The sequence below is a fragment of the Arvicola amphibius genome, chromosome 6 (genome assembly GCF_903992535.2).
Source record: "Arvicola amphibius chromosome 6, mArvAmp1.2, whole genome shotgun sequence".
Taxonomy (NCBI): Eukaryota; Metazoa; Chordata; class Mammalia; order Rodentia; family Cricetidae; genus Arvicola; species Arvicola amphibius.
In genome coordinates this window covers 116,876,767-116,903,192 of record NC_052052.2, presented here as the reverse complement: position 1 = coordinate 116,903,192, position 26,426 = coordinate 116,876,767, and the positions used below count along the sequence as shown (strand labels likewise).

At 39.6% G+C, this 26,426-nt stretch overlaps 1 protein-coding gene across 1 annotated transcript in view; it reads left to right on the top strand.

Annotated features, from left to right (window-relative positions):
- The window catches only part of Hecw1 (HECT, C2 and WW domain containing E3 ubiquitin protein ligase 1), a 123,810-nt gene that overhangs the window by 44,349 nt on the left and 53,035 nt on the right, over positions 1–26,426 (top strand). Inside the window, 4 exon segments of the mRNA XM_038334596.1 lie at positions 15,473–15,615; positions 19,109–19,209; positions 20,676–22,004; positions 26,259–26,360. Coding sequence (XP_038190524.1) covers positions 15,473–15,615; positions 19,109–19,209; positions 20,676–22,004; positions 26,259–26,360 — 1,675 coding nt within the window.

Genomic DNA, 26,426 nt, shown 5'->3' with positions numbered 1-26,426 from the left:
AGGAGAAAGTGGGAAGTACTCTACAACATTTGGGCACAGGAGACCGCTTCCTACGTATAGCCCCAGCAGCACAGACATTAAGGGCAACATTGAATAAATGGGACCTCCTGAAGCTGAGCAGCTTCTGTAAAGCAAAGGACACTGTCACTAAGACAAAAAGGCAGCCTACTGACTGGGAAAAGATCTTCACCAACCCCGCAACAGACAAAGGTCTGATCTCCAAAATATATAAGGAACTCAAGAGACTAGACTTTAAAATGCTAATTAACCCAATTAAAAAATGGGGCACTGAACTGAACAGAGAATTCTCAACAGAAGAAGTTCAAATGGCCAAAAGACACTTAAGGGCATGCTCAACCTCCTTAGCAATCAGGGAAATGCAAATCAAAACAACGTTGAGATACCATCTTACACCTGTCAGAATGGCTAAAATCAAAAACACCAATGATAGCCTTTGCTGGAGAGGATGTGGAGTAAGGGGTACACTCATCCATTGCTGGTGGGAATGCAAACTTGTACAACCACTTTGGAAAGTGTGGAGGTTTCTCAGGAAATTTGGGATCAACCTACCCCAGGACCCAGCAATCCCACTCTTGGGAATTTACCCAAGAGATGCCCAATCATATTACAAAAGCATTTGTTCAACCATGTTTATAGCAGCATTATTTGTAATAGTCAGAACCTGGAAACAACCTAGATGCCCTTCAGTGGAAGAATGGATGAAGAAAGTGTGGAATATATACATATTAGAGTACTACTCGGCAGTAAAAAACAATGACATCTTGAATTTTGCATGCAAATGGATGGAAATAGAAAACACCATCCTGAGTGAGGTAACCCAGGCCCAAAAAGATGAACATGGGATGTACTCACTCATAATTGGTTTCTAGCCATAAATAAATAAAGGACATCGAGCCTATAATTCGTAAAAATTCCTAGAGAAGCTATATAAGAAGGTGAACCCAAAGAAAAACATATAGTTATCCTCCTGGATATTGGAAGTAGACAAGTTTGCCGGACAAAAAATGGGAACATGGGGGTGGGGTGGGATGGGGGGATGAGGGGATGGGGAAAAATAATAAATTTTAAAAAAAAGACTGTCTTACTTTTTTAAAAAATCATTTACTTCTTTTTATGACTGTCTATATTCTTCCCTCTCTGGAGCCTATGTACATTTATCCAACACTGTGACCCATTTAGAAATCTTTTTCATCTGTATTTGTCTTTACTGCATCTGTATATGAATTTTTTTTTGACCAGAAGTGCTTTTTTAATGCTAAGTGGGCATGGCTAACACAGCCCTATCTGCTTACTCCACCCAGTCCAACATGGTAGAGGCATGTTTGCTGCCTCTGAGAGCCATATACATTGTCCCATTTTTAGGCACACAGCAGGTCTATGTTACCATTAAGCAAGTTGTAGCACTCTGCTCACAGACCCCATTTAAATGCTCTGTAGCCAGACCTCCGGGAAGAGTCAGGGCCATTTGTGCTGGTGAACCAGGAAGCCTTTCTTAAAGGAGCCAAGCAGAGTTTGTTGCTACTGTTGAGTCAGGAAGCCTTCTTAAAAGAATCATACCTCTGTTTGCTTCTAGCAAATAAATCCAACCTGAGAAAAATGTTGCTACCAAAAAGCCATGATTAACTCTGTTCTTTTGTTTATCTAGAGTTCCTTTTTAAGCTTTCTCAAGTTTTACATGGATATAGTTGACCATATTAGTGTGCCAGTTTGTTGTTGGAGACTGTTAGTTCATTCCCAGCTGCTCAGCCCTGAAATAATCACACAGAAACTATATTATTTAAATCGCTGCTTGGCCATATTGCTAGCTAGCTCTTATATCTTTTGTTAACCCATTTCTATTATTTTATATTTTACCATGAGACTTGTGGACTACCAGCAAGGTTCCGACTAGTGGCTTGTGTTTTTCTCCTCTGGCGGTTCCATGGCTTCTCCTTGACTCTGCCTTCTTTCTTCCAGCAATCAGTTTAGTTTTCCTGCCTAGTTCTATTCTGCTAAGCCACTGGCCAAAACAGCTTTATTCATTAACCAATAAAAGCAACACATAGACAGAAGAACTTCCCACACCATGTGTTTATTTAGATTCCTGGTGGTAAGCCACTTTGACTGGGATAGGATGTATTCTTAATGTAGTTTTAATTTGTATTTCCCTGGTGCCTAAGGATGCTTACCAAGTTTTTATTGAAAACAAATCATACAATATATTTTGGTTATGTTTTTCCTTCTCCCAATGTCCCCTCAGGATCTCCACCACCACCTCTTTATACTTTGCATAGCCAACTTATATTCCCTCTCTCTAACAAAAATAAAAACAAAAAATAAATACAATAGAATTGTATTATTGTAAAAATATAATATAAAATACAATAAAACAAGAAACACAAAAATTAAAATTACAACAAACAGAAAACAAATAAGGAAAAGTATGCCTGACAGAAGGACTTAAGAATACCTTTGAGTTTGTTTTGTGTGATCCAACTGCTTCTTGGCACAGGGCCTGACCTGAAGTGTGGTTGGTATATCCTGTGACTCCATTAAAGGAAACTGATCTTCCTTCTGCCAGTGGGTATCAATTGCAGATAGCTTCTTCATTAGGAGTGAGACTCCATGTCCTCTTCTCCCTCTCAATGCTAGCATTCCTTTGGCTTGAGCCTGTGAAGATCTTGTGTGGGCTGTCACAGTCATTCTTTGTTCATACATGGGTCAGTACTGTTGTGTCTGGAAGACTGTTTTCTTGGAGTCATTTGTCACTTCTGGTTTTTACCATCTTTGCACCTCCTCTTATGCATAGATCCCTGAGCCTTGAGGGAAGGGCTTTGATGGAAACATTCCATTTAGGACTGAGTACTTCAAAGTTTCTCACTCTATGAATATCATCCAGTTGTGAATCAGTGTCATCTACTGCAAAAGAAGCTTCTCTAGTATGGGTTGAGCAAGAAACTGATCTGTGGTTATTGCAGAATGTCATTAGGAGCCATCTTACTGCTACGTTCCTTTAGCAGAATAATAGTAGCAGGTTTTCCCTAGTTCTGTGACCTTTTTAGCTTCATGTTCTTGGCCATTTTTACAATGTCAAGCATGGATTCCACCTCGTGGATTGGGCCTTAAACCTGATCAGAAAGTGGGTGTTTATTCTTATAACATTTGTGCCACTATTACACCAGTATATCTTACAGGCAGATCAAATTGTAGCTGGGTGATATTGATAACCACTTTAATCCTCACAGTCTGCAGAGTAACTTCTAGTACCACGAAGTTACTGGTAGTACTGCTGGTCTGTACAAGTGAAGCTTCTAGTAGGCACCAACTTGATTCTCAATGTTCAATGACATAAGTAAGTATGTCTTCAGCCATAAGTATGTCTTACCATCAAGTTGTGGAGAGCAACCAATAACCTTGCAAATAGCCTATGATGGGACCCCTTTGGCCAAGGAGTCAACAAGATGTGGAAAATTCCTAGCACTGTGGGCTTTACTTGGTGGCCTAAGATGTCTATATGGGATATTGTCTCCCCTATTATTTGGTGACTTTATTTATTCATGTATGTATATGTTTTAGAAGCTTCTGCAATAATAGGTTTCCATGTGGTCTTTCAAATGTCCTTTAGAATTAGATGTCCCTCTCTATATTTCTTCCTTTACCCTTCTCTTCCATCCCTTTGCTTACTTATCCTCTTATTCTAGTTTCCTCTTTCTCTCTCCATAACAATATATTCCATTTCTACTTCCTTGGGAGATCCTATCTTACCCCTTAGATCCTTAATGGGTACCAAACTTCTGTGGTTATTTAAGTTACAGCACAGATATTAAAGGCTTAAAAGCTAATATTCACATATAAAAAAAAAGCATACATTTGTTTTGGGGGGCCTGGGTTTCCTCATTCAGGATTAATTTTTCCTAGCTACATCCATTTACCTCTAACTTTCATTATTTCATTTTTCTTACTAGATTAATATCATCCCATTATGTAAATGTATCACATTTTTATTCTCCATTCATCAATTGATAGACATGTAGGCTATTTCCAATTTGGGGCAACTATTAGCAGAGCAGTAATAATCATGGGTGTGCAAGTATCTCTGCAGTAAGATATATATGCCCAAAAGTGGTATAGCTGGATCTTGAAATAAATTGATTACCAGCTTCCTAATAAACCATAACACTGATTTCCATAGTAACTGTGCCAGTTTACAGTCCCACCAGCCCTGAATGTTACCATTTCCATGCATTCTCTCTAGGACATACTGACATTTATTTTATTTATCTTGGCCATTATGACTGCAGTAAGATGAAATTTCAAAGTAGTTTTTATTTGAATGTTCCTGATAGTTAAGGATGCTGAAAATGTCTTTGTTTACCAGCCATTTGTGTTTCATCTTTCAGGAGCTCTATTTCTGTAGCCCATTTTTAGTTGAGTTCTCTCTTTTCTTAAGGATCAGTATTTTTAGTTCTTAGATGTTCTAGATAATAACCTCTATCAGATGCATAATTGGTAAGGACCATTTCCCATTCTGTAGCCTACCACTTTGCCCAAATGATGGTGTCTTTTGTCATACAGCTTTTCAGGGTCCATGAGGTTTCATGTATTAATTGTTAGTCCTACTGCCTGGGTTATCATCATCAGTGCCATGATCACAAAGTCCTTTCCTCTGACAATGAGTTAAAGTTCATTCCCTGACTTTCTCTAACATCACGGCTCTTACATTGAGGTCTTTGATATATTTGCTGTAGAGTTTTGTGCAGAGTGGATCTATTCTCATTTTCTACATACAGTCATCCAGTTTGACCAGCACCATTTGTTGAAGATGTTGTCTCTTCTCCAGGGTGTACTTTAGGCTTCTTTGTAAAAAATCGGTTTCATGGGTATGTGAATTAATATCTAGATCTTCAGTTTAATTCCATTGATCAAAGTGTTGACTTTCATGCTAATACCATGCTGTTTTTATTTGTAGTACAACTTAAAATCTGGGGTGGTGGTAATTCTTTTATTATTTAGGACTGTTTTAACTATCCTGGAATTTTAGTGTTTCCATATAAAGTTGAAGATTAATTTTTCAATTTCTATGAAAAATTGTATTAAAATTTTGATAAGGATCACAGTGAATCTGTAGATTGCTTCGGAATGCTTCAGTTTCTTTATTCAAGATCTTAATGTTTGGGGCTGGAGAGATGGCTCAGCGGTTAAGAGCATTGCCTGCTCTTCCAAAGGTCCTGAGTTCAATTCCCGGCAACCACATGGTGGCTCACAACCATCTGTAATGAGGTCTGGTGCCCTTTTTTGGCCTGCAGGAATGCATGCAGATGGAATATTGTATGCATAATAAATAAATAAATAAATACTTTTTTAAAGATCTTAATGTTTTTATAATACAAGTCTTTTACTTGCTTTGTCAGAGGTCACTACAGATTTTTCTTTTTTGAGGGTATTGTGAAAGGTATCATTTGTTTGATTTCTTTCTCGGTGTTTTTCATTTGTATATAAGAAAGCAACTGATTTTTTGTGAGTTAATTTTATAACCTGCTACTTTGATGAAGGTGTTTATTAGCTGTAAAAGTTTCCTGGTTGAGTTTTTAGGGCCACTTATGTATACTATCACATCATCTGCAAACAAAGATACTTTGACATCTTCCCTTTCTATTTGTATCCCCTTGATCTCCTTCAGTTGTCTCATTGCCTCTAGCTAAGACTTCAGTTATATTGAATAGGTATGGAGAGAACAGACATCCTTATCTTGTTCTTGATTTTAATGGAAATACTTTGAATTTCTTTCTGTTTAGGGTGATGCTGGTTATGTACTTGCTCTAAATTGCCTTTATTCTTTTGAGGTGTGTCCTTTGTCTATGTAGTCCCTCTTTGACTTATATCATGGAGGGATGTTGGACTTCAACAAAGACCTTTTCTGCATATAATAAGATGATCATGTGATTTTTTATCTTTAAGTTCATTTTGTGGTGGATTACATTTGTTTATTTATGAATTTTGAACCATCCCTGCATCTCTGGGATGAAGCCAACTTGATCTTTTTGCTGTCCTCTTGGATTCAGTTTGCAAGTATTTTACTGAAGATTTTTGTATGTATGTTCATGAGGGATATTGGTCTATAATTTTCTTCTTTTTTGTTTTTGTCTTTGTGTGGTTTTTGTATCAGAGTAAGAGTGGCTTCATAGAAGCAATGAGGGAATGTTTCTTTACTTCCTAATTTGTGGCATATTTTGAGGAATATTAGCATTAATTCTTCTTTAAAAGTGTGAATAGAATTCTGCACTGAATCCATCTGACCCTATGATTTGGGAAAGTTTTTATTGGTATTACTGTTTTATTTCTATAGGGGTTATAGGTCTATTTAAATTGCCTACTTGACCTAGATTTAACTTTAGTAGGTCATATATATCAAGAAATTTCTTTTAGGTTTTCTAGTTCTGCAACATACAGATTTTTAAAGTATGTCTGAAAATTCTTAAACTTTCTCGGTGTCTGTTATGATGTACCATTTTCATCTCTAATTTTATTAAATTGGATTTACTTTCTTTTAGATGATTTGGTAAGGAATTATTAATCTTATTAATTTTCTTTGCATTGTTTTTGTTGTTGTTTCTACTTTGTTGATTACAGAACTACACTTGATTATTTCTTTGATTATTTATTGATTATTTGCCATCTACTTAATTTTGGTTGTATTACTCCTTTTTTGTACTAAAGCTTTCAGGTGAATAATTTTGTCCCTTAAGTTTGGGTACATTGTGTTTTCATTTTTATTCAATTCTAAAATGCTTTCAATTTCCTTCTTAATTTCTGCTTTGGCCCATTTTTTATTAAGTAGTGAGTTTTCCTTATGAATTTCATTAAGAATTCAGTTTTTCATTTTTCTTTGACTGTACTATCCATTTCTTCTACTTTGTCTTTAATATCTAAGATTATCTCTTTCATGTCTTGTAGTCTGTTGGGGAGGCTGAGGCTTACCTCTGAGGTTTTTGTTTGCCATCCTAAATTTTTTAATTCCAATTTTATTTCAGTTTGGATTTCATTAGTGATTCTATTTCCCTGTTAAATTCTACTTTCATATTTTGAATTTTTAATTATTTTATTTAACTGTTTATTGTGTTTTCATCATCTTCATTAAGGCATTTATTTATTCATGTACATTTAAGGTCTTTAAATACATTCATAATGGCTATTTTGAAGTTCTGTCTTATGCTTCAGCAAAATTGCATTTTTCAGGGCCTATTGCAATGGAGTTAGTGAGTTTTAAAGGAGGCATATTATCTTGGCTGTTTATATTTGTGCTGAAATCTAATCTAGGCATCTGGAGTTTTAGTTTTTGAAATGTTTCTTAGTGCTGAGATCTGGTCTTGTCTTTGTTGAGTGGGTGTGCTGTTCTTTGATTTTTGTCTCCTTCTCTGTGTCCTGGGTGAGTGTTGTGGCTATTGAGTCCCTGGTAGAAAGTGTTTCTGCAGGTCACCAGGTATCAGAATGGAGTGGAGGTGAGCTGGGGAAAGGCTGCAGGAAAGAACCAGCCTCCCCACCAAGAGGTGGAGTCCACAGAGAACAGGTGGAGTACAAGAAAGGGCTCCTGTAGGGAAGCTGCAATAGCACCAAAAGTCTAAAAAGACATGATCCAAGGAGATAGGGATACTTTGGGTCTGTGCCAGGAGGTAGTGCCCCCAGGAAACTGAAGTGGGATGAGAGGAAGGGCTCCTACCACAGGCGGCTACAGGACTAAGTCTAAAGAGATCTAAATGGCCGCAGGTAGAAAGAGTTTCTGCATACTGGCAGCTGACACACAGGAACGGGGATGACTAGAAGAAAAGGATAAGAGGACCGGTGGGTAAAAGCTGGATGGCAGCATGGAGAAGAATACAAATAGATCGATAGCTTTCACCCTGCACAAAACTCAAGTCCAGGTGGATCAAAGACCTCAACATAAAGCCAGTTACACTGAAGCTGATAGAAGAGGAAGTGACCAGTAACCTTGAATGCATTGGCACAGGAGACTACTTCCACCTATAACACCAGGAACACAGACACCAAGATCAACAATTAATAAATGGGACATCCTGAAACTTAAAAGCTTCTGTAAGGCAAAGGACATTGTCAATAAGATAAAATGACAGTCTACAGAATGGGAAAAGCTCTTCACCAACCCCACATCTGACAGAGGACTCATATCCAAAATATATAAAGAACTCAAGAGACTAGATATCAAAATATCAAATAATCCCATTAAAAATGGGGTACAGATTTGAACAAAAAAATTCTCAGCAGAAAAATTTCAAATAGCCAAAAGATATTTAAGGAATTACTCAGCATCCTTAGCTATCTGGGAAACACAAATCAAAATGATTCTGAGATACCATCTTACATCTGTCAGAATGGCTAATATCAAAAACGCTAATGACAGCCTATTTATCTCTATCATTGGCAGCATGTGCAGATTGTTCTGTAGACAGGCCAGCTCCATGCCACAGATGCTGCTGTCCTTGGTGGTCATTCCATGGAACTGGCATTGCCAAAATGCTAGGGTCTTCAATCAGCGGAGCTGTGCCTTTACCAATAGCCTCTCCTGGACTCCCTTCAGGGACTCTGAACCTGCCCAATGATGCTGAACCTCAACTTCTCTCCATGATCACCTCAATTCAGGAGCTTCTTTTTCAGCTGAGGCTGCATATTCACTAGTGGCCTCTCCTAGATTCTCACAGAGCAAAAACCTCAACTCTTCTCCATGACTATTCCATGTCTTCAACACCAGTACCACCTGGGAGACTCTTACATTCTGCCAAATTCAGTTATCAGCATTAGGTACAGTCTTCATCCCCCTCTGTACCAACGCTTCTGTGTTCTGACTCTTAGGACATCCCAGTAGACTGCATCTCAGTGATGTTGGCCTTTTCTAAATTGCCACTAATATCTTAGCTTCAGGTAAGCACCATCAATTGTCCCGATAAAGCAAAGGTTGTATTTCAGTGGTTCTTGTCACTTTTTAATTACAGCCAGACTCTTCAGCTCCAGATGACCAGAAACCACAAGTCTTGAACACAAAATATCACACCAAAAGCCTCACTTGAACCTTTGCTTTCCTCTTAACCATCTAAGTCTGAAACACTAAAGAATACACATTCTTCTCAGGAGCCCATGGAACTCTCTCTAAAAGAGAATACTGATTAGGATAAATTCAAAGTCTCAACAAAAACAGGAAAATTGAAATCACACCTTGCATTCCATCTGACTACAGTGGCATACAGCTGAATGTCAGCAGCAATATAAACCACAGAGAGCATGGTGTTCTGTGGAAACTACACAGCAAACCGTAGAATGACAGTTGGGTGAAAGAAGAAATGATGAAGAAAGTTTAAAAATTCCTCCAAATGAAAGAAAATGAAAGTACAATATACAAAAATTTATTGGATACAGTACATAAAAGTCTGTAGCACTATGTGCCTATATAAAAAGTTGAGAGCTTTCAAATTTATAAAGAAATAATGTACCCAAAGGCCTTGTAAAAACAAGAATAAACACCAAAAAAGGTGAACTGGAAGAGGTGATCAAATTTCATGACTGAAACTAAGTAAATAAAAATTTTAAAATAATGAAACAAAATGAAAACAATCTTGAAAAGTACGTTTAAGAAACTTTTAGCCAAATTACCCAAAGGGAGGATAAAAGGACCCAAATAAATAATATTGGAGATAAAAGGAAACACTACTATACATATTGAGGAAATAAACAAAATCATGGTTCTTTTTCATCTACGTTCCAACAAACTGGAAATTATAAAAGAAATAGATTAATGTCTAGACATATGGACCTACCAAAGTGAAATCATGAAGAAGGAAATAATTTTGAGAGATTTTTAACATCCATTAGATAGAAAAGGCAATTTAAACACCTCAAACTAAAAAAAGAAAAAAGAAAAAAACCCAGGCCCAGATGGATTTGGCACAGCATTGTAGCAGACTTTCAAAGAACCAACATCAATGTTCCTCAAAATAGTCCACAGAATGAAAATGGAATGTCCCAAAATTCTTTTTTATGATGCTAAGATTGTCCTACACCAAAGACACAAAAAGACCCAACAAAAAAGAAAAATTTAGACCAATATCTCTGGTTAACACAAATGCAAAACCTCTCAATAATGCACTTAAAAACAAGAGACACGTAAAAAAAGATTAACCACCATGATCAAGTCAGCTTTATCACAAAGATTCAGGGATGCTTCAACATACAGAGATCAATATATATAATCCACCACAGAAAGGAACTAAATGACAAAAATCACATGAACATCTCATTAGATACAGAAAAGGTCTATGACAAAATCCAGTATCCCTTCATGATAAAATTCAGGGATTACCTGGGAATAAGGAAACATACCTCAACATATGGCAATGCACTACAATCTCTCCACCAAAATCTTGCTAAATGGAGAAAGGAGCTCAACCATTGTCACTAACATCAGGGACAGTACAAGGATGACTATGTCCCCTGCTCCCATTCAATATAGAAATCTGTTGAATTCTCTATTGTCTGCTAGAGAGCTAAGATGAGAGAAGGAGAAAAAGGCATACAAACAGGAAAGAAGTGGAAGTATCCTTACGTGCAGGTGACAGAATACTGTGCGAAAAAGACCCTGAAGACTCCACCAGAAATCCTCTATGGCTGATAAATCCTGTCATCATAGGGAAAGGATACAAAAGTAGCACACACAAAAGAAAAAACAATGCAGTGATGTTTTATATATACAAGTGACAAATATTCTAAGAAATCAAGGGACTAATACCATTCACAATAACTTCAAGAAAAATAAAGTATATAGGACCAAATCTAACAAAGGAATTGAAAGGCCTGTACAATGAATACATTAAGATACTGGAAAAAAAAGAGAAAAAAAGATACTAGAAGGCAAAATAATTCCCCATGCTCCTGGATTGGTAGGATTAATAGTGTGAGATCTCCATCCTACCAAAAGCAAGCTAGAGATTTAATACAATTCCCATCAAAATACCATCACAATTCTCAGACATTGAAAAAATAATCTTAAATTCTGTATTTCCTTATAACCCAATAATCCCAAACAATAACTAGAGAAAAAAAGATATCATCCTCCTAGATTTTAAGTTATATTACAGAACTATCATAATAAAAACAGCATGGTCCTAGAATAAAAATAGACTCATGGGTCAATGGAAAAGCACTGAAGACCCATATATAAGCCATCTATTTTTTAAAAGAGACTAAAAATACACATAGAATAAAAGATGCATCTTCAACAAATGTTGCGAGTCAAACTGAGTAGCTATGAGTGAAAAAAAGAAACTTGATCCTTATCTCTCGCCACACACAAAACTCAACTCTGATGTATCAAAGATCTCAACATAAGACCTGATAACCTGAGTCTGATAGTGGAAAATCAGAAAATATACTTGAACTCATTGGAAAAGAAATGACTTTTGATTAGGACACTGACAGCAGAATTAAGGCTATCAACTACTAAATGGGACTTTATGAAATTAGAAAAATTTTGTACAACAAATGTCATCAGTCAAGTGAAGATGCAATCTATGAATTGGGAAACAATCTTTCCCAGTAACACAAAAGGTTACAATCCAGAATAAACAAAGAACTCAAAAACTAAACATGAAGAAAACAAACAACCCAAAGCTAGAAAAATGATTCAGGGATTAAGATCACTTGCTCCTCTCCCAGAGAACCCAGGTCTGAGTCTCAAAACCCACATGGTGTCTAACAACCATTGATAACTCCAGTTCCAGATGAACTGAAGGCCTCTCTGGCTTCTACAGGGACTAGACACATATGATGTGTGTATATATATATATATATATATATATATATATATATATATATATATATATATCTCTACAGGAAAAACACTCACTGGCATAAAAATAATAACCTTTCTTAACCTTTCTATATACATATGGGTTGGCACATATGTGCCCCCAGGAAGTGTGTTGAGGGCAAAGGATAACCTGTAGAACCCAAGTCTCTCTTTCCACTCGGGAATGGATCTCATGTCATCAACCTTGCTAGCAAGAGCCCTTTCCCACTGAGCTAGCTCACCAGGCCCAACTTTATAGACTTTTTCACTACTTGTTTGTTTGTTTGTTTGATTAATCTTCACAGAGTCAGTGGTCTTCCTGCAAAGCCACAGACTTACCTAGAATCATGATGGAGGCTAAGCTAAACTAGAATGATACCACACGGACTGCCCTCTGTCTTACTGCATGAATTACATGTTTGGAAGCTACATACAAAGAAATCTCATCCCAAGAAAATAATGCATCCAGTCCCCTTATTCTATGTGACTCATTGTTATAAGCTGAGGTTGTATTTTACTTTACTGCCCAGGCCATTTTTCCTCTTTAAGCATCTCCAACAAACAATTAGTCATTATATATATATATATATATATATATATATATATATGGATATAGATACATACATACATATGTGTGTGTGTATATATATATATATATATATATATATATATATATATATGGCAATGAGACCTGGTAAAACTAAAACAAAAAACAAAAACTTCCTAACAGAAAAGTCAAAATCCTTTGAATAAAGAGGCAGCCTGCAGAACATAAAAAATCTTTTCTAGGGATATATCTCACAGATGGTTAGTATCTAGAATATACAAAAAAAGAAAAGTACCAAACAACCTAATTCCAAAATGGAACATAGAACTAAATAGAGTTCTCAAAAGATGAAATGCAAATAACTAAGAAACATTTTTAAAATATTCAGCATCCTAAGCCACCAGGGAAATGAAGATTAAACCCGCTCCCACTTTACTTCAGTCATCGTGGCTAAGATCAAATAACAGCAAATGCTAACATAGGTGTGTGGGGGGGACACCTTTATTCACTGTTGATAGGAATGCAAACTGGTACAGTCATTATGGAAATCTGTGTGGAGGTTCGTCAAAGGGCTATAAATAGGTCTGCCACTTAAGCCAGATGTGTAGATTGATAGGCTGGTAGGTGATAAGAAGATGAAAGAAAGAAAGAAAGAGAGAGAGAGAGAGAGAGAGAGAGAGAGAGAGAGAGAGAGAGAGAGAGAGAGAGGAGAGGGGGATAGTAGAGACGGATGGACGGACAGACTGACAGACGGACGGACAGACAGACAGACAGACAGATAGACAGACAGACAGACAGACAGACAGACAGATAGACAGATGATAGATAGATAGATAGATAGATAGATAGATAGATAGATAGATAGATAGATAGATAGATATAGTGTGAGGGGGTTTAAAAAGCACTTGTACTGTAACACCATTGGCTATTAAAAATCCAGTTCCAGGAATGAGTTACCTCTTTTGGAGTTGTTGGCTAGTGAGATGCCCTAGCTTTACAGGTTATTGACAATGCTATTGGCTACCTTATAGAAGCTGAGAGTAAGACACCCTTGCTGAAAGTCCTATTCCTCAGTCACTGATCATGAAGGAATCAAGTGGGTGCTTCCCTATTGGCTAGCTTTCACAGTTCTGGTAGGTGATATGCATCCTACCAGACATGAAAGGTAACCGCCAATCTCAACCAGCTGTGAGCCCTGTGAGCTAAAATAATGACTAGACTAACAAGACACACTCACTGGAGCAAAATGTCATGAAATTAATGTGAGCAGCCAACAACTTTCAGCAATGGTCTCTGTCTACTGCACAGGCAAGCTTTTTTGATGAGGCCTGAGAGGTGCACTTACAGTATTTAGAATGCAATTAGAGAGTATACTGGTTTAAGAAATGGCAGTAGTAGGTTCTCTTCTGGATGCCACCACCTCACCAGCCACAGTAGTTAGCTAGTTCTCAGTATCAGAATGAACTCCTTCCTAATGAAAGGGCCTTCAGTTCAGTTAGGTGGCTGTTGGTTACTACCAGGATAGAAGTACCACTATTACTTTTGGAATAACTTTCCATTCAAGTTATTTTTGTGGTTCATTGATGTTACAACTGGGTAGAACTATCGATTGATTTCCCTGCCCACCTTGGCAGTTTGCATAATTTCTTCTTATACTATGAGAGCTAATCCTCAGAGAAGAAGCATCCAAGTCAGTTCCATGTGGATTCTTCCAAGTCTTATGTCTAAAGTGTGTGGTGTCTTCAGGAAACTAAGGGCAATGTGATTACCTATATTGTTTGGAAGGGGTCTTTTGGAGTCCCTTGACTAAACAACTCAAAAGAAGTTTTCCCATACACAGCACTGGTGTTTTAATTATGTAGTCTATGAATTTGGGGGAGAGTATTATCACCCCAAGTGGTGTAGCTTCAGTTAAAGCATTTCGTGTGTGTGTGTGTGTGTGTGTGTGTGTGTGTGTGTGTGTGTATTCAAGATAGGCCATAAAGGTGAAAAGAAATTGGGGAGAGTTGGTGGAAGGAGAGATGAGAAATTCTCTCTCTCTCTCTCTCTCTCTCTCTCTCTCTCTCTCTCTCTCTCTCTCTCTCTCTCTCTCTCTCTCTTTGGTTTTTCAAGACAGGGTTTCTCTGTGTAGCTTTGATGCCTATCCTGGAACTAGCTCTGTAGACCAGACTGGCCTCCAACTCACAGAGATCCGCCTGTAATTTTAGTAAAAATAAATAGGCTTCTATGTCTCTTTAGTCTACATTATTCCTTCTCTCTCTCCTTAAATCTCCTTCCGTGTTGCCCCACCCCCAAGGCAAGTCTCTCACCTGCCACTCCCATTTCTAATGGTAATTTAGTCAAATGTATGAGAGTCTGATAAGTGCTTTTTATTCAATTTGTGTTGATTTTATCTGAATATAAAAGATTAACTCTACTTCTTATCTAAGCAAAATTTGATCTTATACAATTCCACACAGGTACCCAGTGCACATTGCCCCCCACCAATCCCTACCCTCTATTATCTGCCTGCTACCCATGTCCAGCCCCTTTTCTCCTTACAGATCTCTCCACTTTCATGCCTGTTGATTTGGAGTGGAAGGGGCTGGGTGTTGTCCTTGTTACTCACTGGAATTAACAAGGCCCATTGTCCTGACCATGGGAGCCATCCATGGAGCCTGATGTCATCAGCAGGGGATGTAAAACAGAAAACAATAACCCTCCCTCTCTCAGATTCCACCAATAGCCAAACTTCAGCAGTGAAGGGTGTAGTCCTTCAGGTCTCTCCCACTTCCATGACTGATTGCTGATACATTGGCTTAGTGAAAGTAACCACAGTTGTTGTGAGGTAATGGTTATATCAAGTCTAGAAGATAGTGTTTCACAGCCTCTTATCCTACCTTCCAGGTTTCAGTCTTACGTATTTCTCATTCCTTTCTCAATGCCTTTTTAATATCTAAGGGAGAATATAGTTGTCAGCCTTCCTTTATTAACAAACAGGTGTCACAGCATCACTAAGGCCAAGGCACAGGAACTGGGAATTACCAGCCCTAGAATCTCTCAGTTAGTTAATGTGATGTGGTTTCTCATTGCAGCATTTCAGTTTCGTGTCTCTGCCAACTGATGTGCTGGAAATTGAAGTGAAGGACAAATTTGCCAAGAGCCGTCCCATCATCAAGCGTTTCTTGGGAAAGCTGTCGATGCCGGTTCAGAGGCTGCTGGAGAGACACGCCATAGGGTAAACTGTGACTGAGATGGCTATGCTTCCACTCATAGGCCACGCCCTTCCACTCATAGGCCACGCCCTTTCACTCATAGGCCTCGTTCAGGATGGCTTGTGAGTTGCCATTATAAAGTCTTAGTGAAAGACAAACTAAAATGGTTTCCAGTTCCTGGGTCTCTCCCACCAATATTTCCTGAGCCATGATATTCAGTTAAATCATTCCCCTTCTTAGCCATATGTAATTTGTGCAAAACATATTAAAGAGTATAGAAAATCATAAGACAGTATTGAAAAATACATTTTCCTGCATAAATAGAAGTTTAAAGTTTGCCTTTGCTATGGAAAATATTTCATTCTTTCACCTGCCTTGTATGTAGAATTTAACCACATTCTGTATTTCCATACCCAGACAAAGTGCTATGCTTTTTGGGTAGAATTTCTCAAAATATGCTATTTGCAAGAAATTCTAGATGAAATTTTAAAAGCATGCATTTTCAGGGAATGACAGCAATTATGTTGGTTGCAAAAGTCAATTGTATAAGAGAATATGCTTTTGTGTTTTACATATTTTGCATTCATATTCGCTAATAGTTTTTATTAAAGTGAACAATGATCAGATCACCTCTTTTATAATATGCTAATTGTACTACATTTAAAAATATTAGCATGGGTCTTTGGCTATAAGCATATTATCAGTATGTTATGTCTCACAGAGTAATATCAAAGGATTGAAAAATACTATGCATACTTTTTGGATATTTTAATATGAAGTTGTCTAGGGGTTTGTTTAGTACCTGACAGCATGTGTGTAGTTGTGTGATCATAAGGATGCCTTAATTCTCAAACCAAAGGAAGTTGACATATATGGAGTCATTGCCACATGTCAGACTATGTTTCCACTACCCATTCATGTTTGTGAAAATTGAACAAGCAACACCCTGGTGTAAATTGCCTAATATTATCACTGGCACATAGTAGGCCTTGAGAGGGAATGGTGTTCCTTATGACCTTGGTCTTTTTCATTTGGTTCTCATAACACTTCTGTAACTTAAGCATTATCGTTTCTCCACGTAAGAAAGAGAGATCTGTGAGAGATAAGTCAAGGTTAAACACACACTTGCCTCCCTCCTGCTGCAGCTGATTGTCTAGTTTGTGATTGCTGTACTTTCCACTCCTCTCCTACCCTCACACTGCTAATGCTCTTCCAGGTAGGGAGCAGGATGACAAAAATAGGTTTAGTAAGACTTCTGATACTCCAGCGGTGAGCACACCGCCGCCTAACAGATGCTCAGCTACTTCCTGCTGGCTGAACTCTCTGGCTCGTTGCAGCAACAGAGAGGACTCATCTGCTTTCCTACTTAAGGACGTTTTTTAGTATTGACCAGCAATGACAGCCTTGCATTGTGGAAGAATGTATACCCAGGTAGGAAAACAAAAGCAATTGAGGTAGAAGGGGTTTGCCCTAACCTGAGCAAGGTTAGTTTGGTTTTCCTAGTGTTCTTCCCTCTTAGAGGAAGGGGCAGCATAGATGAGTGCAGGCAACAATAAGGCTTGGTGGGATTACTCCCCACCACCTCTGATGGGATGATACACTTACCCTAGTAGGTTTGGAAGTTCTCCAACTCCTACTCCTCCACTTATTCCGGCCACTCCACCTTCTCTTCCAAGGCCTGCAGCATCCATCACCTGTAGAGACCACTCCTGTAAAGCTGCCCATTAGAGATATGTCCAGCATAAGAAGGAAGAAATTGCTGGACGATGGTCATGAAGCAGTCAGTAGTCATTTGGCTTGAGCCATGGTACAACCCCAGAGTACACACACACACACACACACACACACACACACCACACCACACCACACCATTTCCAGTCCTCCCTCCATTCCCTAAACTGTAGCACTACCTTTCAGTTGTCTTTTGGTCTCTAAACTCAACGCTGATCTTCACTTTGGGAGTGTTGCTCACTATCTAGGTCATTTACTGGCCTCTCCTTATTCTCTGGTTAGCTGTAAGCTGTTAAAGGCAGGTTCTGTGGGGTACATAAACTTCAGCATACAGATCACAAAGGTAAACTTCAGCACTTCTTCTATGGCAGGGCCTCAGAAACCACTTCTGAGGTCTCTGAGTGGTTGGAAGCAAAGAGAGGAATTCTTAGGAAGTGAGTGCAGAACGCAGTGAATTTGATTATCATGTCACCAAATGATCATCTTCAGCTCTCATTTCTATCAATTTAGATTCAGAAAGTATTTCTTACGGTCATAGTGGGCATACTTCAAAATAATAACCAATGTCCTCCCCCTTTCTAAATTGACAGAGCTATTATAGCTCCATATAATGCTTTAATTATGAAATATAATGAGTTCTGAAAATAAACACTATGCCATGCTTTATCAAGGAAAATATTAAATTAATGGATAATTAGGATATTTTATTTGTTCCATAATGTCAATTTTTGCTAAGAAATCATTTAATACTGACATCCAATAACTCATATTTTTATTTGAATATCACAAATGAATCAGTGGAGTGAATATGGAGCAAACAGTTGGCTATGAAATACACCTTTGTTTGTCCCTGGATCTCCCAAAGAAGTACTTTCCCTAATTTGGCCAAGGTAGCAAGAAACTGCTTTGTAAAAACTGTATCGCCCGTGAAAAAAAAATACCATTACAGCCTCAGATTGGTTCCTCCCTGGATAGATTATTTTCAGCAATTTAAAAATGACTTTGAATGGGTATGGCACCAGAATCCAGAGTAGTCGATAAGTGTCTCCGTACTTGGTGCCTCCGGAAACCAAAGGTCAGTGAATACAAGTCTTGTTTTTGCTCCATCCTGTAGCAGGTGGCTTCCCATAGCTCAGCACAGGCTCTCCAGGAACTATCATGGCATCTATTCTTATACATTGCATATATTCCCTCTAACATATTCTGGCACCTCCATTGCCAAGGGCATATTTGAAAATGGCAATGTCCATGGAAGATCAAGCAAAAACATTTGCAATTTTTGTCCTCTTGCCTTCTGTACAACACGTATTCTCGATTTTAGTCTGTAAAGGGGGTAATATTTCAGGATTTACAGGTCACACAATCTCTGTCTAAACTGTTCAGTTCTTCCACTGTGACACAGGTAATGTGTAATCTCATAATCATGGCTATGTACCAATAAAACAGATACTTAAATTTGAATTTCACATAATGTACTCTTCTTTAAGTATTTTCCACCAAATCTTTAAAATAAAGCTTATGACCATACCAAAATAAAAAAGTGATGACTAGATATGAACTGTAATTTTCTGGCCCTTGAGTTAGAATATTAAATAAGAATTTCCTTGTACTTGACCCCACATATGTATGTTCAGGCAGTAGCATAGGTCTCCAGAGAGCCCCTCACTTCCTGTCAGTAGTTCCTCTGAGCTTGCTTGTCCCAGCAGCTGGTGTAGAAAGCACACTGTGTGGTCTTTAGCAGGATAGGCTATTGCAAAATCTGTGATGGTGCTTATTTCCTTCTAGGGATAGGGTGGTCAGCTACACACTTGGCCGCAGGCTTCCAACTGACCATGTGAGTGGACAGCTGCAGTTCCGATTTGAGATCACATCCTCCATCCATGCAGGTACTTCCAGCATGATCTTCATGTCGTGTTCAAGGCTGGTGCTCCAGCGTGGCTCTTCTCTCTAAAGCGCAGATAACCATAGTTCTCCCCAAGCGTGGCATAGGCTTTGTAGCTCTCTCATCTCCATCTGTGTCCCAGAAGCCAGTGACTGATTTTAGAAGCCAGCTTTGCTAGCTCCTTGCTGAAAAGGTTCCCCCTAACTCCCATCACCCAAAGATAGATGGCTACACAATAGCATAAAGGTCAACAATATACAAAACAGCATCTTGCTGTTTTACTGTCAGAACCTCACAGAGGAGATGCTGAAAAGCAATGTAATCACTCTATCCACGAACAAATGAATGCATGGAAGAATGGATGAATGTGACGCATCCCTTTCTACCTACTAACTAGTTATAGATTGGCTACGAGCTGAAGAGTGACATATTGTTGAAGAGCTAAATTATACAGTGACTTTTTACAGTGTTACAGGGAAAATGAAATTTTCAGAACCATCTTGTATTCAGTTTTCCATACCAAACCTTATTTCCAAACAATGATGATGAGAGGATGCCTCGTAATCCTCTCTTTTCTCTTTTCCCACACCCATACTAAATATAAACCATGCTGAGAAACGTGCAGTCATCTTGAACCAAATGTGAGTTACTATTAAAGCTGGCGAAGCCTCTGAGAATGCAGAGGCTGGAGTTTATGGCCACCCAATCCCTAAGCCCCAGTACACAACCAGGTTGTAAGAAGACACTTGCTTTATCCTGTTGGATCCAGCCTTTGCTGTTCTAAGACTGACCCTTCAGGGTGTGCAGAAACACTGCCGTATGTTTTAGTAGAGAGATAGTTTTCTTCAAACAGGAATTGCACGAATGCATTTGAAGCAGAATACCAATCTGACATGGTTCCCGCCAAGTCAGGGAAAGTTAAGCAGTGGTTGCTTCTCCCTGAAAGGTGGTCCGGTTGGAAACCTTCGTTTCCTATTGTTAAATGCTGCGGGTGACCATGAACGCAGTCCAACCTTTTTCTTCTTCATTGAAGCATTAGAGCCTGGCTTAGCTATTCCATCATCTTGAGGATGAGCCATGGGAAATGTTTTGAGCAAGAGCAGTTAACTTGCCTAAAGTTGTTAAGGAATTATAAACACTCTTGCCATCCAGCTCTGAAAGTCACAGTATGTGACAAGTGTTGTTGATCTCTGAGGTGAGGGTAAAGCCAGGTTTGGGATATTAAAATTTTTCTTTGCAGTCCCTTGAAAGAGAATTGTAAAAGAGTAGCCTTGCTCAAAATGTCATTGACATAAAGAGCACTCATTACAGAATTTTCCAGTAGTGATCTAGAGAGTAAGAAGCCCTCATCTACTCATCTCCAATATCTTATATGAGAGCCCCTTTGCCATGGTTTATATATGCCTACCCAGAATGCTAGCTCCCCTTGCTCTTCTGGAAAGAATGACACAGTTTTCTTCTTGTCCGCAGATGATGAAGAGATCTCTCTGAGTGCCGAGCCTGAGTCAGCAGAAACCCAAGACAGCATCATGAACAGTGTGGTGGAAAGCAGCAATGGGGAACCTCCTGGGGACGTTCCAGAACACTCGGAGAATTTGAAGCCAGAGTCAGCAAGTGAAGAGAATGGAACGAACAGCTCAGGGAACCAAAACCAGGAGCACGCCGGGCCATTTGAGGAAGCTGCAGGTCCTATGGAGACTGAGGATGGTGGCAACATCTCGGAAGGACCCAAAGAGGCTGGAGAGATTCAAGACCCAGAGCAACAAGACACCCCGCCCACTCTGAGTGCAGAAGAAGTGGCAGAGGGACTTGACCTGGATGAGAATTTGCCACCATCCCTGTTGCCAGAAGGTAGCGGGGCAGAAGAGGGCGCAGTGCCGGCAGATGGAGCCAGAGAAGAGGAGATGCGGGAGAAGGGCCAGGATGAGGAAGAGGAGGAAGAGGAGGTTTCTGCCCTGGAGCAAGGAGAGCCTGGACTGCAGCTGAGGGCCTCGGTGAAAAAGAAAAGCAGACCATGTTCCCTACCTGTATCTGAGCTTGAGACAGTGATTGCATCTGCCTGTGGAGAGCCTGAGACCCCAAGGACACACTACATCCGCATCCACACCCTGCTACACAGCATGCCTTCGGCTCAGAGAGGGAGCACCACAGAGGAGGAGGACGGCTTGGAGGAGGAAATTACCCTCAAGGAGTCCTCTGAAAAAGATGGACTCAGCGAGGTGGATACAATAGCTGCTGACCCGCAGTCAATGGAAGATGGCGAGAATGAGGGGGCTACACTATGTATGGCGCCCTCTGATGGTTCTGGGGGCCTCTTCTCCAGTTTATCCAAAAGCCTCGGTGCTGGCCAGGAGGGCGACGCACACCCCAGCACGGGGAGTGAGAGTGACTCCAGCCCCCAGCAAGGAGCGGACCACAGTTGCGAGGGCTGTGATGCCTCGTGCTGCAGCCCCTCGTGCTACAGCACGTCCTGCTACAGCAGCTCCTGCTACAGCAGCTCCTGCTACAGCAGCTCCTGCTACAATGGCAACAACCGCTTTGCCAGCCACACGCGCTTCTCCTCTGTGGATAGCGCCAAGATCTCTGAGAGCACGGTCTTCTCTTCGCAAGAGGATGATGAGGAGGAAAACAGCGCATTCGAGTCCGTACCGGACTCAGTGCAAAGCCCAGAGCTAGATCCCGAGTCTACAAATGGGGCTGGGCCGTGGCAGGACGAACTGGCTGCCCCTGCTGGGAATGCAGCAAGAACTACTGAAGGTCTGGAGTCCCCCATGGCAGGTCCCAGCAATAGGAGAGAAGGTTAGACTGCAAACCAGATCGGTGAGACTAGGAGCACCATGATACGACATGAGTCTCCCCATCTGGAGGTGGAGGGCCTCAGTGTATTCGCATATTAATGAAGCTGTCTAGGTGTGCGAATTTCTGCCACAACGTGTCTCAAATTCACACCAAGAAACATAGCGAGTAGGACGTGAATGGCTACCTACCTGTGTCTATGCTTCTTCTCGTTTTGACTAATGACTAGAGCTGGTTGGTGTGAGTTAGCTTCCTGGTCTTAACAGCCACCCCAGGAGTAAAACTAGTATCCAATGGTATAAACAGCGAAGGATGGCAGATATGTTTATCTTCAGCATTAGGTGGCAAATATAGACTTCCTAAAACACATTGAAGATCACTGATAGACATGGGTAATCGATGAAGAACATGGATAATTTTCCCCCTGGCACACTCTGATAGTTCTGGGGGCCACTCCTCCCGTTTGTCCAAAAGCACTGGCATTGGCCAACGTGGCAATGCACTCTGTGCATGGGTAGACCACGTAGCTTTTTCTTTCTTCTGCTAGCCCAACTCCTGTTATAATAGTTGATTTTGCTTTGTTTTGTTGGGCAATTTTAGTTACTGGAAAGGAAGAACAGCATTATCAGCCAGAGTCACTTGGGTCTGAGTCTGGGCTCTGACATCCCTAACAAGCTAGGCTCCACTAACTAAAGACACCATGAATAGCAAAAAGCAGAAAAATGAGGTTGTCACTCTGGAAAAGAAAGCTAGAAGTTTCAGTGGTATATATACATCTGGTCCATGTCTGGGGCCTTGACCTAAGGTTTGGATTAAGAGTTGTGCCTAACTAAGTAGTTGATGCTAAGGGTTAGTCCTGCCCATTGTCGTTGTCTAGGTTACCCATCATCATCACTGTCTCCAGGAAGGTTTGACTAGTTGTGAGACCTGTCTGAAATCTCTGAGACACAGGCTTTCTCTCTGACTAGCAACAGAACTCAGCCTTTTCCTTCTAACACGAGATTCCTAGGGAAATTCTGATTCCTTGTGTCCGTTGTTTCAATGGTCCTGTTAGTCAGATTGGGAGGTGCAAGTGTCTTTCTGGAGAATCTCCATTTCTGCCAATCCAGTTATAATGCAAATGCATAAATTCTCATGTTTCAAATAAGATGCTAATCCAAAGGCTGCCACCTTTGGTTTTACAAATGAATGCTCGTTCCACATGAATCCAAACTGATACCTATTAAACCAACCTCCCTTACCTAAGTTTTATTTCTTTTCCTTCTCTAACACTTGTGCTTAAAACTCAACTTAAAATAGTTTTCAAAAAACCTGCAGCTAAATGAAAGGAACAGAGTCGCATCGTCATGAGTTCAAGCCCTGGGAGGGAAGTCCATCATGCCACATCCTCACAGACTACCTAACAGCTCTGTGTCTTGGCTTCCTAGTGTGCCAAATGGGTATAATTGTAGCATTGACCTCAAGGAATTATTGGAAGAGTTAAATGACGTGAAAGAGTAGAGACTCTGCCTCTTTCCTAATGAGAGTTCTTTTCAGGCAGGTAAGCAAGAAAGCTAATTGTTTACACTGTATAAGAAGACACACCCTTTGAATCTATCCTTACCATGCTAGTTAAGGAAACTTTCATTCAATTAAATACTAACCACTTTGCATCAAATAGTATTCTGGTAGCTTCTGCTGAAACAAATATGCAGCTTTCAATTCAAAGGCAATAAGAATTAGTTTATTCTGGAGCCAAATATAAGGGACCAAGGCCTAAGAACACAGTTTTAGTTACCTTAAATTCTTAGGTTCCAAAGCAGTTGCATGAAGTTTCTGTAGAAACAAACTAAAGATAGCCATAAATAATGACACTTTAAGGATGCATTGGTAGAAACAGTGACTAGGTGGTTGCGGCACAGTGGAGAAGCCTCAGCTATAGGCCTTAGATGCTGCGTGATGCCACAGCCCTTTGATTGGTACAAAACTAGAGTTTGGTTGTGTCTATTCATTCTAAAAGTGTTTTGATTTTTTTTCATCTGTCTGGATGTTAGGCTTTATCTATTAGTAACCGGATGTTAGCTCTAACACAGAATCAGGGTAAAGAATGGCTATTCTGTAGATGAAAATATCCCAAGATGAATTGTAATTTGGCTTTGGGCCTGTAACGATCCACCATTTCCCATCACTGAAATGCTAAATTGTCAACAGTCTTGGCAGACTCAGCCTCTTTATAGGAAGCTTCTCTCACGCCCATCTCTTCTACAGTTTGACCATGCTGGTTATAATAAGAATAAATTTAAAGACCATCCCTTATTTTTAGTTGAGAAATATTATCCCTTCTTGAACATTCTGAGCACTTTCTTTGAAGCGAAGGCAATTATGGGAAGCTGGGCTCTAATATAGAACTTGCTTGTTTCATTCAGTCAGCGGCCATGGGTCGGTTACATCATTGCAGTTTCTTGGGGCTCACAAGTAGGTGGGGTGTGCTTTCAACCAGCAAAAGTATTACATTTCCACAAATTGGGAGGAGTGATTAGCATGTTTGATTGAATGAATTACAGTGAGGTAAGGTTTTTTTAAGAAACAAAATTCAAAGTACGGCAGCTGATGATGTAACAGCTGTATAATTGTTTTCTTTTCCAGCTTTCTAACCCCAAACACTTATGGAAACACATGTAAGCACTGTATCTACTCAAACACAGCATTTGTGTTTGCAATAGCCATTCGTCCACCATGAGTGGTCTGCCGAGATGAGGAGCACCTGCCTTGTTTCTACTGGTGCCTTCAAAGATCCAAAGGATTTTAGTAATGGTGGAAATACCCAGGGAAAATGTATTTTTAATATAGAGAATAGCCTTTTATTCTGAGGACATCTTTTTTTTTTAGTTGTTAGTTATCTCTTGGGATTAAGCTACTAAACTAAGCCCACCTAACATCTTTCTAATAATTTATTCTCCATTGTTCCTATAGACCTGTAGTGGGGAAAATTATATTTCCCAGCATGGATCTCCTGGAAAATGTTCACTGTTTGAGAACCCTCAAAGATCTTCACCATTACACTTACTTTCTCTCCATTTTGGCCCAAAGGTTAATAGAATGCATACTTTCTACATTAGTCCTGGAAGGAAAAGGAAAGAAAAAAATGTCTTTTTGTCTTCTGGTTAGGAGGGTGTGAGCACTGTGTGCAGCAGGAGCAAAGCAGTACAGAACTGGATGGGGCTGTCTGTGTTTGGGGCCCTTCAGGATCTCCAGAGACTGCGGGAATCATTTAGTACTGTTTACACGGTCAATCTGCACGCCTCAATAGATATTGAAATGGAAACACTGTTCCAGAATTTTTTGGTTAATCACAAATCCGTAGTGACAACAATACAAGCAATGTATATAATAGCATGAGTCATTAAATCTATAGATAAGTTTATTTCTATAATTTCTCTGTATGTCTTCTTTTCTTCTGTCCCTCCCACTTTTCTGTTTCAAATTTTCTTATAACAGTCTTCTTGCCTTTTATCTACTGCCTTTGTCTATTGTTTATTCCTCTTTCTAGAGCTCTTCTGCTTTTAATTCCTCTTCCGTGTAATCTGGAATAGCCATGATTTCCCATGACCTGTTTAGCTGCCCATCTCATCTTCTAACTTCCCTTTATAGGAATTTACATTCTTGGACTATCAGTTCCTTGATCGATCTTGGAACAGCACTATCTGAGAGTTTCAGTCTCCTTTAAGTCTGAAAAACTGTCTTTTGATCCTCTTCTGTTGTTTTAATTATGGACCCCTCAAATGCATATCACAAGGTGTGTTTTCCATAATCCAACAAACCTTTTGCGAGACCTTATAAATACTTCACTCCCTTCAAATAAGCCTGCCTCCTTTACCGGACTGAAATAAGGCTCTTTAAGTTTTCCCTTGGGTTTCTTTCTGATGTCACCTTCTAACCAAGACAATTAAAGTAGTTTCAGAAACAGACTCTGGTCCCATGTATTGGTCTATGTGGCATAGACCAAAAGTCAAAACATATTTAGATTTTTTTTCTTCTCTTTTTTCCTCTCCATTTTTCTCTTCCTCTTCCTCCTCCTCTTCTTTCCTCATGCTCTTCTTCCTTCTCTTTCTTTCTTTACTAATTTGTGTCATGACTGGCATGGTTATAATAAAATGGCACAAAAACTAGATTGCCCGTTTTATTGGTTTTTCTTATAGTGATCTTTGTTTTACAATCATGTTTTTTATAACATTGCCATAGCAATGAATATGAATGTCTTGACTATCTTGTTCATAGGTGAATGTCCTATACTCCATAATTCCCAGCCAATAAGCCAGCTTCCTTCCTTGAGGCCTGAACATCATCACTACCCAACAATCGATGAGCCTCTTCCACCAAGTAAGCTTTAGTTTTCAAATCTATGCCTTAACTCTTCCCATGGAGTCTGAACAGGTCAGTGTGAAC